At 54.0% G+C, this 13,485-nt stretch overlaps 2 protein-coding genes across 2 annotated transcripts; one reads left to right on the forward strand and one right to left on the reverse strand.

Annotated features, from left to right (window-relative positions):
* Positions 1 to 127: 127 nt before the first annotated feature.
* CSUI_002730 (uncharacterized protein) lies at positions 128 to 5,859 on the forward strand (the record flags this gene model as incomplete). Its single annotated transcript, XM_068062929.1, has 10 exons — positions 128 to 244; positions 557 to 622; positions 746 to 982; positions 1,080 to 1,174; positions 2,312 to 2,507; positions 2,961 to 3,062; positions 3,801 to 3,856; positions 4,173 to 4,266; positions 4,959 to 5,057; positions 5,527 to 5,859. Exons 1-10 carry the CDS (start codon positions 143 to 145, stop codon positions 5,857 to 5,859), a joined length of 1,380 nt encoding a protein of 459 aa, XP_067925092.1. The 5' UTR covers positions 128 to 142.
* A 1,186-nt stretch (positions 5,860 to 7,045) lies between these two features.
* CSUI_002731 (saccharopine dehydrogenase) lies at positions 7,046 to 12,749 on the reverse strand. Its single transcript, XM_068062930.1, has 7 exons — positions 12,172 to 12,749; positions 11,180 to 11,493; positions 10,197 to 10,365; positions 9,363 to 9,584; positions 8,560 to 8,637; positions 7,832 to 8,019; positions 7,046 to 7,531 (listed from the first exon to the last, which is right to left on the reverse strand). Exons 1-7 carry the CDS (start codon positions 12,246 to 12,248, stop codon positions 7,203 to 7,205), a joined length of 1,377 nt encoding a protein of 458 aa, XP_067925093.1. The 5' UTR covers positions 12,249 to 12,749; the 3' UTR covers positions 7,046 to 7,202.
* Positions 12,750 to 13,485: the final 736 nt, after the last annotated feature.

The raw sequence follows: 13,485 nt of genomic DNA on the forward strand, positions 1-13,485 counted from the left end.
CTGCCTGCTGAATCTGGAGGGCGCAAATGCAGCAAAAACACCTTCGCACCCTGGACTTAGCGCGCAAGACATTACTAGGAAAGGTCGCAGATCTTCTGTCCGGCTTTTCTCTGCTGCCCGACTACAGGCCGATCAGCACACCATGGCCGCAGGCGTGGAGCAGCTTCTGGCGGACATGCGGAAGCAGTTTGACGATGTTCACATGGAGGTTCTGAAACAGACCGCTGATTTCACCCGCTTCAAGGTTCGCGCAATGTCAGGAAGCGTTGTCGATCCTCTATTTTCTTGAGGTCGACTGCGTTACCTAGTCGTCAACGGCAAATCGCTTGCGGGGTTTTCTTCTCAACAACTCCAGCCAGTGTTGACCTGAGACCCTACTTATTCAACGGAGTTTCTGCGTCAGACGTGATGATGCGGCACACCGGTTTGGGCATACGGGAATTGAAGGCAGCGTCCGTTCAGCCTGTTTGTGGGTCTGGGACGCTGACACACGTAGGTGTCTTGCACGCATCTTGCCACTATTTCTTGAGTTTCTTGAAGTCCTGTCTGGTTGCAGGAAGGCATACGACAGGCCGACTCGGCCGAGCAGCTGAAGGAGCAGGATATGACGCGGCTAAGCGATGTAAAAAGTCACGCTGGACCTCTGCACGCGACAAGAATCCATCGGAAGGCAGCTGTGTATAACGTTTAGACGAGCGCCTTGTGTGCCAAGTCGCCGTTTCAGGTTGGCTGCTTGGGGGTACAGAGTAGAACCCAACTCCTAGCCACAATGTCCTTTGTACCTTATTTCACTTGTGTACAACGGCCACGCCAGCTCGAGAACATTTCTTGTCGTTTTGCCAGTGACCGTTTCCTGTTTCCAATGATAACCTTACTTCAGAAGGAGCAAGAGTTTCAAGGTAAACTACAGGATATGAACCGAAGAATTGACGAGACTAATGCCACCCGCAAAGTTTACAGGCACATTCTCGACAGGACAAAGGTGAGAACCGCAGTGGCCAGCTTGCTGGCTTGCACGTGGCGCGCCGCATGGCCGCTCATTTGACTAAGTGAACCTACTGGCTGTCTATGGCATGCAGAAAGAAAAAGAGCTGCTCCGTCAAAGAATCCTGAAAATGCAAGAAAAGGCAAGAAACTACCAACATGAGCTCAGGGAAAAACAGCGGCTGATGGAGTGAGTGGCATAACCAAGAGACCGGCTTGATCGACTGTGTCGTGGCAACGAAGCGACTGTCATCTCACATGTCAGAGTTTGCTGAGAGTGTTTGATTGCTGTTTCCGTCATCAGCCGAGGGCGTGTGGAGATCCTTGCCGCTGCGTCACTGCCTGGGTGGGGGCCAGGAGATACGTGGGGGTCAGAAGATATCCAGTCCCGGCGTCTAAAACACTCCAGATGAGGGACCTCTTTTAGTGCGACTCCTTAGGAGCGCAGCCATCAATGCACGAATAGTGAATAAAGGACTAGAGCGAGGGGACAATCGGGACACGGGGATGTTAGGGTTTTTCCTTGTCTTTCCGGGATGCTCTTTTCAGAAAGCAACTAAGGGTCAAGCATCGCCTCCTCGCTGAGCTACGAGCGTTGGAAAATGTGCGCAGCCCCACTACGTCACACGCGAGCCAGGAGCCAGGCACATTCTGACACACGCATTGTTGGCTTCTTTTGCTTCCGCGCCTGGCGACGCGGGAAGCTCAGTCCGCTCCAACTTCAAGCTCCACCTCGGGTGCAGGGTTTTGCTAAACTAGCCGCCCTGCCGTCCAATGCCGTGACAGGCTCTGTGTGCCTTGCGGAAGCAGTAGCACTGGACGACAATCTGTCGGAAGCCTCTTTCGTGCGTCGTCTTCCCAAGAATTCGTCTCCTTCCCTCCTGACTCGGCCTACTTCAGGAGGTACAGGCAGAGAGACAACTGAGGGCGACACTTGTTAAGGAGATGGAAGACGCCATAGCCATGAAGAAAGAATCTATCCAGAAACGGTCAGATATTGACCGGGCTCGTTCTCCGATAGTGCCGAAAAATTATAGCACTGCCCTGAAGGAGGCAGGATCCGATTGCGCTCAGCTCGACATCTGCTCCAGGGGCGCAACAGGCACCGTCATTACCTCATGCGTGCTGCCGTACACGTTGCTTTCCAGTCCGACGGTACATGCACACGTTCCTCGGCCACGCATATAGTCAGACAGCGCGGTTGCTGTTCCTTACCGGGGTCTCACTGAAGCCGTGACCGAGTTGCTGCATAGTTTTTCGCTGGTTCCCGAGGTGCCGTTCCTTGAACATTTCCGAAGCACAGTGCTGTTGCGTGGTTGCACAACAGGCACAAGCTGTGTCAGTGGCAGCAAACTGTTGTCAAGGATGCGGCCGCAGCGGCGTTTTCCGCCTCGTCTGGCCGGTGGCGAAGGATGTACGGGATGGAAAAGCTGATCGCCAATGCGCTGCAGAAAATCACAGTCGAAGAGGTTGAGAAGTCGCAGAACACGGAGGACACCTTCCAGAAAATTAGAGAAGCTACAGTATGACTCCCTTCAACAAGCGGTGCCCGACGCCACGGGCAGGGCGACTGAAACTCCGCCGCGCCCGGTTGCTTGCGATGTCGTCTGGTTGCTCGACGCCTGCTAAAGTGTGCAAAACAACCCTCCTCTGTCCTCCGTGTGCGAGAAGAAAGGCTTGCTCTACTGCTTTCTGCCCATCGTCCTAGTAGTCAGTGCCGGCCTCCGGGTCTGGTCAAGGGCAGGCTATCTCTGCCTGGGCTGTTTCCCTGGTCGTGTAGCGGGTTTCCGCGGCAGGTCGCGCATCACAGCTGAAACCAGGTGGACGACCCTGTTGTTCTCCGTCGCAGGCGTGTCAATCAGACCCAAATTGTGCCTGTGCACTGGTGTAGCGCCAAAACTGCTCCGTTCTGTTCGATGTGCATAGCTCTCAGTTCTGCAGATGTAAAACACGTGATACCTGTTCTGGGAATCCAGGGACTGGACGATGTAATGGACATAGTCCAGAAATTTCTCAACAAGGATATGGAGCACGAACAGCTTCGCCGATTGGCAGCGGACGCAGAAGCCCGGCTCGAAGTAAGGGAAGGGCTGAGCAGCCCGGAGGTCAGTTTTCGGTTAGCATGAAGCTCGTCACTTGTGTTCTACTTGTTATTCATTATCCGAGGCGACTGCACGGCGCACTGATTCCGCCATGAGTCTGCCTTTGCAGTAACCTCCGAGACAACATATGAGTATGCTGGCTCTGCCGGAGAGGCTCCCACCATGACACATAGGCGACAAAACGCTAGCCTAGATCCGTGGCAGACAAAGCGAGATGCTTGTCCAGCTTACGGTACCTCTTGCCGGGGATGGCCGGCATGCGGTGCAGCTCCTTCTTTGTGCATGCACTGCGCAGACAACCCGAGCAGAATATACGCAAGTCCTGCAGAAAGCTGCAGAGGAGACACTCTCGGGGGACTGCGGTCACCGCCGGCACCTGTACGCGGTAAGGGGCGCCTGCAAGCTGGTCTCATCTTCTACATTGGTGGTCGCTCCCATTGTCCGATCAATTATTCCCTGCTTTCTCCAGTCTGCCCAGGTGGGCCCGCAGGTTTCTTTGGCCAGTCTTGATGCACATGCAATACAGAAGTACGATCCCGTGTGCGGATTTGCACAGACCCGGATATGTGTTCATGGTTTGACGCATCGGGAGCCCGCTAGGGGGTATGTGGTTCGCATTCCGAGCGTTGACACGAAAAAGCGAAGCAGATTGAGTCTTTCGAGTGCGGTGAACATTATGTTGAGTAATCAGTGTTTGTCCGTTCTTGCTCACAGGCAGCTGAGGCTCGAGACGAGACCCTTAACAGAGCCGTGAAGCAGCACGTTGCCAGGTTCGGACACACACAGACCGTTATGCCCGCTCTCGCTGGTTCTCTAGATTCGTGGAAGAGGGGCTGCTTTACGTTGTCAGGGGTAGGGGCACCCTGCTAACAGAAGACGCCGTACTGGTCGTTTGCCGGACGTAGCTGAAGTCAGTGCTGACTGCGGCACCTGTCGAAGAGGTCGCTGCGGTGCTTGGGCGGACTCACACGGGCGGGATCGTTCCGAATCTTAGCCTTGTTGCCTGTCTCGGCCGTGGGGGGGCTCGAAAACACACTACGGACACGGCTTCGTTCAGCTGCCCTCTTCGGACGTTGCCTCATACAGCGTAGACACCCTTCGAGAAACAACTATGCAGCTAGACCACGCCAAACAGTGGGCAAGCAGAATCAATGCGGTATTCGTCGCAGCTGATCTCGAGGTGAGCTCAGTTCAGCGTGGGGTACACAGCTGGAGAACAGCTAACCGTCGGTAGGCCGCACGCCTAGTAGAGCGCACCGTCCCGCAGTGACACCAGCACACGGGAAATCAACAGTCTCGTATTTACGTCGCCTGCGTCCACTTATACTCGCTTACAGCGCCTCCGAGATAGTGTGTCAAACTCGCCTCCGTTGGCATCGCTCTCGGCTGGCACTCTAGGACGTTATCATTGCCCGCGCGCTCTCCGGCACGCCTTCCCTTAGAAGTCAACTCCAACCCAGGCGCCCCGACATGAGGCGCCCCGGTTTCCGGTGGGATCTCAGGACCACCGATACACGAGGAATGTTGTCGTAGCGTGCCAATGGTACGGCTCAGTCTCGAACCCGGGTCGGCTCATGCCACTCCGGACAAGGCTTCGGCGTGGCGTTTCACCGCGCGCCCTCGAGCGGTTTCCTCCCATTTCTTCACACGCCAGGGCGACTTACCGGCGACGGTGGCATCCATGGCCACTGACCCGCTAACCCCGGCAGATAATGTAGTTGAGGTCCTCGTTTTTAATAGTTAGCTGGTTTATTCACTGCCAGAAGGTAACCCGCAGGGCTGCGTGACGCAGTTCGACTGGCGCTATCAAGAGTCTGCCGGAAACACCGAATCCGAAATTCTGAGACTACGGGACGCCAGCTTGTTTGTTAGGAACCCTTCGTGTGCGAGTCAGTCGAAGGCCTAGTGCGGTACATCGCCTCGCTTCAGAAAGAGACGATCCCAAGACTCATCGCACTCTTGGACATCAAGGTGGGTGGCGGCCGTTCAAGCAAAGCACTGCTCTCCAGCGAGGGCATCAGCCTTTGAGCGTTTTCGCTGAATGAACATCGGGGAGTATATCAGCACTTGCGATATACCCTGGAAAACGTCTTTTCAGTACCATCACGTTTGCAAAGTTAGAGGATACCGACATGAGACTCGGGACACTGCGCCTCTTAATGCCAGGATGACACCTGTATGGTGACTGCTTGGAGGCTCAGCAAACATAGTGGAGATCCCTCTCCGGTTCGTAACCACCCACCCGGTGGAAAAATCATGGCTCTGTACCACGACATAGCATGCCGCCTGACAGGGGCTTCGGCACTAGCACCTGTTCGTTTTGAGGGAAAGCCACTTTTTTCTCTCTTGCTCGTCTTTGCACAGAAGACGGCCAGGCCTCTTTCAGCTCCTGCCAGCTGCCAAAAAGCCACTTTTTTCTCTCTTACTCGTCTTTGCACAGAAGACGGCCAGGCCTCTTTCAGCTCCTGCCAGCTGCCAACCTTTGTCGGAGGCGCCCGGCCTGTTAGTCAATGAACCCGGCGAAAGCCCAGCTGGCGCCGTGCAGGGAAGCTTACAGTACCGCCGCCGCAGCAGCGAGCCCTCGGAGATCAGCCATGCAAGCGAGCACGGGTCACCACGTTCTGAGTCTCTGGATCAGACTGGCTTGGACCCTTCCGCACATCGGCAAGTGGTTCCTCTAGCGGAGCCTGAAACCGAAGAGGGGCTCGACCTGCCCGCAACACAACATGGGTGGCCGCGTAGCGAGACCGAAGACGTTCCTGCTGTTCCCTAACGTGACACCCGAGATAAGCCCAATTCGTTTGGCGACCAAGAACCCTAACACCGCCGCCCAACCGGCTCGAGGGTGTCGCTATGGCTGCTGCAAGCAAACTGCGCCCTTCGTCGGCAGACATCTGACCTCCGGTACTCCCTAACTCCTACGTCCTCATTCCGTCACACAGAACTTGTGTTCGAAGTCACTGTTCACCCAGCCGAATGTCGTACGCTGCACCCCTGTCCACGTTTCCCAAGGCCAGGGACGGCTCACTGTAGAGCTTACCTACACGGCCAAGCAAAACCTTGCTTATCCCCACGTTTGCCACGCTGTCACTTGCGCTGGCTTCCACTGAATTTTCTCCTTACCCCTATCAACATTCATACCTCAGTCTGTCCTATAGATAGGGATGTCCCCAAGGTCCTGCTGAACGGCCACTGCGCCATCGTCGTCCGGGCAGGCCCGTCGGGGGGAAGCCACAATCACCATGAGTTGGTACTCTCTTACCTGTAACTCATTTTTGACTACTATCGTTGACTATTATTATCCATTAGTAGAAATTCATTTTCTATTGCTCGTTAGTAGTGTGTGTGCGCTTTGCCCCTACAGATATTGTTTCGTCATTTCCTGTTTGTTCCTTTCGCTGAGTACCATTTTTACTTCTTTAAGGTCTCACCCCTGTTCGTGACAGCGACTACCAGTTCCGCATAGTTATTATTTATGGTTAATCCTTGGACCTGATTTACACCAGCGACACAAAAACACTGACGGTGAAGTATGGTAACCATGTTCTGTTACTATTATCATTACTATTGCTCACTATTAGCTCGTTTGTTTCCCATGGTGTGCCACAAAAACGAATGCGAGAATAACAGCTAACAGAAGTGTTTGTGTCCTGCCACGGGCAGTCGACGTATCCCACGTCGGGAGCACGCTGCATCCATCATGTTTCTTTGTGCGGGGGCGTCAACCAGGCAGCCCTGAGTGCAGAGCTCTGATCTCCACCCCACTTCCTCCACCTCTCTCTCTTCCCTCACGTACAATGAAATCCCCCCGGACACCTGCAGCCGCACATCCAGTCTTGTTCGAGTACGCCTGGATCTCACCGGGCACGCACGTCTGCACTGCAGAACAGCTTCCTTGCGGACACAGCGAATGAAACTAGTCACGTCGCGCCACTCCCACCTTCCACACTTCATGCGTGTAGCAGTTTCACTCGATTCCTCCAACAGCCACCCACGTTACTTACCGAGCACGCGAACGAGCGACTGATGGGACGGAAGTACCAGCTAGGAGTTCCCTCACCTGCAGGACGCAGAGCTACATGCCCGTGCCAGCTACCTTGCGCCCCTGTCTTCGCTTCACTTCTGACCGGCGTCTTCCTCCGCCGTCTCAATGTTGAAGAAGAAACCCTTGTCCGCGAGTCTATCCTTCAGCACAGTTCCGATCCCGGCCGCAGGCGAGCACACGCCACACAACCTCGTGCAGCTGTCAAGTTGTAGAGCCATGCACAGGCCGGCTTCGGCAAGCATTTTGGCTGTCTCATGGTAACCCGGATCCCCCTGTTTTGACCCTAGCGAAACAGACACGCGTAGCACCCTGGAGCCACTTGCTGTGTTCGGCGAAGTACGGCCAATCGTCTTCATTTCGAAGCTTCCAGATTCCATAGTTTTTCTGGAAGGTCCTTCTCCTGAGCACCGAATATAGCAAGAAGACAGGCAAGATTGTTCGCGTGCCAGAGAGCTGCTTGAACACGAACAGGTCACAGATGTGAGTAAAAGTCTGCGGAGTATACTTAATACTAGTGACCAAACAGTGAGGAAAGAAACTCGACAGTTCCCCGACTTGTCTGTCGATGCCCGCTGCTTAGGCGAGTGTGCGTGCAGTAGCCCCTACCACCGCTCTGTCGCAAAATTGGCCAACTGTTCTCTGTTTCATGTGTCAGTGCGAAGTGCCAGTTTTCCAACCGCGCTCGTCGCTCGTGGCTTACCGGGCTTGGGAAGTACACCAAGAGCAAAAAGAAGGGACCGAAGCGGTTTGACCTTGATGACAAAGAGGGAGAGGTACGTGAAAAGCGAAATGAAAGCAGCAGTGAAGAAGCCCTGATCCGGTGCAGCAACCATCTCATGATACTTGAAGTTCTTCCCATACTTGAAGTTCATTAACGCGTTCGACCACCTGCACATCCCAGCAGTGGTAGCCGGAAACATAGCTTCCTCTAGCTCTCATGTCTTGAACCAAACCATCTTCATTTCTATACAGGTTCGTTCATATAATCTTTCCCTGTTCTATGTTGTGACTGACCTCAGCTACAAAGTTTTTGCATAATGGCACTTTACCACCGCGCGCACTCCTGATCCCTTGTATCAAAGGAACGGATCTCCTACATAATGCCTTGCTGTTGTTTCCACAGCAGGGGAAGGGATACTGCTAGTGCCAGTTTTTCACTGGTGAAACCATGTACTCGTGGTATAGTGTTTCGACCGCAGCATCGTGTGGGCGTGCACTGCTAATGCAGAAGAGCTATACATAGTTCACATTCAGGTGTGTGTCTCCCTTTCCTTTTTCCGCAAGACACTCTACTCCGCTTTGTACAACTTAGCTTCTCTAGCAAGTGCACGTGCATGAAATCGCGTGCCCGACCTACAAACACCGGGACGATGAAAGCATCGCCGACGTCTAGAAGAAAAGAAGCACGACAGAATGCAAGAGACGAACCGGGTGACATTCTCATTCAGTGCTCCCATGACGAAAAAAGCTCCATAGCCGAAATCCTTATCGTAGCTAACAAATCTCCTGAGCACACAGGACACCAGCTTGACAAATGGTTGGTTCTCCATCCAAGGAGTGTCGACACCTTCTACAGCCTTTCCGAGGTGACGCCTCTATGAGACCCGCAATCCACACAGAGACTGACAGCGACCCGAAGACGGCATTCTTCAATAGAAGAGCGTGCGTGTGGCGCCGATGACCCGCCCGCTCCGGACAGATACACAAGAATCAAAGCAGACAGCTCCTCCGTAGTTGTCAAAATCGAGATGTGCTGAAGCATTCTTTTCTAGACAATCCGTAGTCGGCCGTGCGGCGTGCCCGAGATGGAGGAGGGGAGTGGGAGAGTGTACTGCACACACATAGGTAATATGCCCCGACTGAAGTGTTTCCAGAAAAGAGACAGGCAGATCTACCCCTTTTCCGTCACTCTAGGTTGTCTCAGCAGGGACGAGACACGACTTGTGAACGCGAGACCGTCCCGGAACGCCGAGCGCCCACTAGCAAAGAAACTTGAATGAGGCAAAGTTCAAAACAACACCCGAACAGGAAGGCAAGGAAATGTGTACAAGACCCTTGGTCGCAAGCAAAGTAGTCGCTCTGCTAAGCGGCCTTTTTCGATTCCTCATTAGCTGCCCGGGCTGCAACGACAGCTTGGGGAGGAAGGCGTACGGTTTCGAGTCCTTCTCTCAAATAATGGCCAGAGGAAATTTACCCAAGGCAACTACGGGCGACAATAGGATGAGACATACACTCGAGGAGCCGCTTCAGTGGGACGGGTGACGGATTTGCCTTCAGGAAACGCGCGCTCCATAAGGTAATAAGGATTGCCGCCAAGCCCATCCGACCCAGAAACCCCTAGCAGCGACGCAATGGTCCCTCCTGAAACACTACCTTTTGCCGAAATGACTGCTGTCTTCACCTTCGAACATGAGACGAAAAGACGCACGCACACACACAACGCCTTATGACTCCTGCAAAGAACAGACGAAAACGTGCACCGCTGACGTTCGACTGCGCAGCCACAGGGAAATGCGCTTACGCCGAACGGACTGCCAAACCCGAACGCCGATGGTAGGTGACGCATATGGGCTCACAATGACGCGGGACACGGATATTTCTCTGCAGCACATGCTGCCTCCCATACACGATTAATCCACAGCCACTATGGACCATCCTCGGAAAGCACATGCATAAGCACAGCCCTACTTCTCGTGCAGGCGAATCTATGCGTACGCACGTTGCTAAGCACGTGTAGAAATGTATGTGATTGCGCACATCCGTAACAGATCTGTCAGCATACTCACGGCCAGACAGCTGTACAAAGCTGAAGTGAACACACGCGTGTATCTGTCGGTAGACGCGCGTGCTTAGGTGTGTACTGCTCCGTACGTAAATATGGACACAACAGGCAGTGGTACTCAGAAAAGGCAAGTTCCGGATGTCTCCATAAACGAGTCGCAAACCGTAAGCTGAGCCGACAGGCGCCTCGCGAAGTGGGCACAGAGCCAACTAAATATAGACACCTGCTGCGGCGGTGGTGCAGTCCCTCTGGCACGAGGACATACAGAGACACACAAAGATACCGTACAGTTTCGCAGGGTGCCTTTGCCACTCTCAGCGCTGTCTCCTCCGCAAGAAGGACTCCTAGATCACTCGGGACAGAGTCGAAGCCACAGCAGTGGACAATCTTGACACCCCTTTCCGCTGCCAAAGCGCCGTACTTGTTGCTCATCTTCACAATGAACGGCATCTCTGTGAATTAGGGCGAGAAAAAGCGGAATACTGCAACTCCACCATACTCTCGGCAACGCACACTACGGGTTTTGCCTTGCTAGCCTTCGCGCAACAGCCAGACGTATGCGTCTAAGTGGGGGTGAAAGATAATTCACGTGTTCTGTGCTCGAACATCACCGAAGCGCTAAGCGTCGCCCTAACTGTAGTCTGAAGCCAGGCGGCTGCCTGGGTGCGAGCTTCGAGCTGGAACGGGGCAGATTTTTCGAGTCTCGCGAACTGGAAAAGAGGTCTGGACGCACGTTGAACATGTCAATGAGCTACAAGGATGAAAGCTCACCACTTTTGCACTGGAGACTAGTTCACCATCTCTGTAACTTTGCAGAGAACGCGCTGCCCTTTCTCAGAGTGGGAGCATATCCCAGCCGGTACGACTTTCTGATGTTCTAAACAAAAACAAAACGTCTTCCTTCCCTGCCCGACTGACACTCCCCATATATCCGACAAATACCTGCCCGGCTGCAAAGACCCAGGACACGCATCTCTTCATGTGTAAAACTTGTCCCGAGGAACACGCTGTGGTGCCTGACCAAAGCGGTTAACCTTCGTGTGACGGGAGACTGCTGTAGAAAGGAGACGTCATGGTCTGCAGGCACTTCCCAATAGCTACCGGGCCCGCAATAATGGCGCGTACCTCTGCCACAGAACTGGCTTCACTGCCTCTACGTCGACAGAAAAGCATCTCCACGCATACAGGCCACTGCAAACACAATGCGGTCATGAAGAAATCCAGCCAGCGAGCGAAGAGCAGAACTGGGCTGTTTCGCGACCTTACCTCCTACAAGGTCGCAGTAGTGGGTCCTTGCATCGACACAGGCTCTTACAAGCGGCTCGCCATACTGCAAGTACGGTCCGACTGTCGTGACAATTGCTCTAGTCCGTGAGCACATCCGGACAAGCGACTCTTCATCCGCACTGTCAGCGACGATCAGGGGAATCAGCTGTTCACAGTTCTGCCGCTTCACGTTCGCGCAGACACGACGCCTGACCTCCTGCAGTTTACTCATCGAGCGCCCCGCCAGCGCGAATTTCACTCGAAAATCTCCGTCCTCAGCCAGGTAATACCTGCACAAGTGTTCTGCCACTAGACTGTGGCCGTTAAAAAAAAGAAAAAGCAACAGAGACACTGTCTGAAGACCGTCTGCACTATAGCCTTGGTGTACCTCGATTGTTTGGCAGTCGCCGGTTAAACACTCTTCTAGAGATCCTACAAAAATGGGAAGTGCTCGCGTACTGCGCGCTAAGCCCTTAACGGTTGTCACTTCCCTTTTACATGGCTATCTCACAGGGTACTTCGGTCCCCACTAACGAAGTTCTCTTGGTGTCACACATCGCGGCCACAAACTTTGCACGTTAACAAAAGTACGCCACACACCCCATACAGCAACTCCGTGATGATGGACGGATACTCCTGTGCATGGCACTGACTAGACACGTTACAGGAAAAATCTCGCTACAGTCGCACCCGAGACTTGGCTGAAATGCGAGTGATGAATCACCAAAAAACGAAACTCCGTGACCAGCACGTGAGCCTGGTTGTCGTCGCTCGGCCACAGGGAAACAGAGAGGCATTCTCCTGGTACTTGCCCGCACACTTCTCCAGGCCTCACAGAGAAAGAACGCACTCCGCGCTTAAGAGTAGTTTGTTCGCTAGCGGAAAAGCGAAAACGTTGTTTTCTAGCACGCGACGGGCCACGATGTCTCAAATGAGTACATATCCGTGACCGGCTCGCGCTGCAGCTGCAGCGTGGTAGAAACTCGACTAACCTTCCAGTGAAGCCTGTCGCACCATAAACCACCAGTGCGAACTCTCTGTTTGTGTCGTCTATAGGCTGACTCGCCATCTTCTCCCAGGATCGACAGACACGGCAGGGGCCTCGGACGCACACACACCCCTTCACGTCAAACTCGTGGACACTGTCGAAGCTATCAGAAAAAATGCAAGACGGTGACCGAAGGAAAGCAAAACCCCGACACGAGCAAAGAACAGAACTCAAGGCAACGATCCAAAACGAAGAGGCTGGTTGATGGAGCACTTCGCCTTTGCTGACAGATCCATACCACAGACGGCGGGAAATAACGTGTGAGTGCGCGCTCACACGGCCTGCGAAGGAAGTACGAGATTGGGTCACTCACGAGGTATCACGTCTCCCTACACTTTCGAAAACCAAAAAGCCTTGGCTGGCACTCCGTATCGACGCGGGTGGCCGTACGCGGTGCACCCAGTGCGTCGCCGGGAGACGTCTAGCCAGGGTCCCGAATCCGAGGGAAGACCTGCAGTCAACCATGTCGAGTCCCGGCCCGGCGTATAGTCAGGTTCCGCGCTTGGGCAGAACAAAGCCGCTTGCACCGTTTGAGGGGCGTCAATAGTTTCTTGCGGGCTACAGGACAACGCGACGTGCCTTCGCTTGCTCGAGCCTGACGGCCCGTTGCCCGGCTGAGTCGGGCCCAAACACAAGGGGCCACGACCGGTCTACCTAACAAGTCTCTGCAGCAACTTCGCATGGGGTAGCATCGCGTGGCTGGATAGATACGAGTTGTAGTTCTCCTCTTGTGCTAGCCTAGAAATTTCGAAGAATTCTAGTTTCGTTGAAATACGCTGTAGAATAGATAGGGGTGGTTTTCCCCTAGGTCCAAAACCCTTTTGGCTTAGGTTTTTACGTTCCACAGGTATAATTGGGGGAGAGGAGGGAACCAATCGCGGCAACGAACCACATCCTCCGCAAGAGCCCGTAACATGGCTTCATCGTCAGTGTGGAGGTATACGGATTTTTTATCCTGTTTGGTTTTCGGACGTATATCTGAGAAGCATTGGTGATGCTCTACATGTGAAACCGACAAAACTCCCTTCCCCAGGGTCGCGCCCCACAGCATCCTTTCTCTCCTGTTGTGCCAGATTTACCTTTCGCCCTTGAAAGTCGGCTGACAACTGTCGTGCCGATCAGCACTAGCCGCGCTTCGCCGGTTACGAGGTAACGTGGCTAATTCAGTGTAGTGCGGTGCGCGGCTCCACACTAACGCACTCCAGCCCTTCCGCCCGGATATTGTGGCTTGATATGAGAGGTGGACGCCGCGGGGGAG

This window comes from Cystoisospora suis (assembly GCF_002600585.1).
Source record: "Cystoisospora suis strain Wien I chromosome Unknown contig_1146, whole genome shotgun sequence".
Classification (NCBI taxonomy): domain Eukaryota; phylum Apicomplexa; class Conoidasida; order Eucoccidiorida; family Sarcocystidae; genus Cystoisospora; species Cystoisospora suis.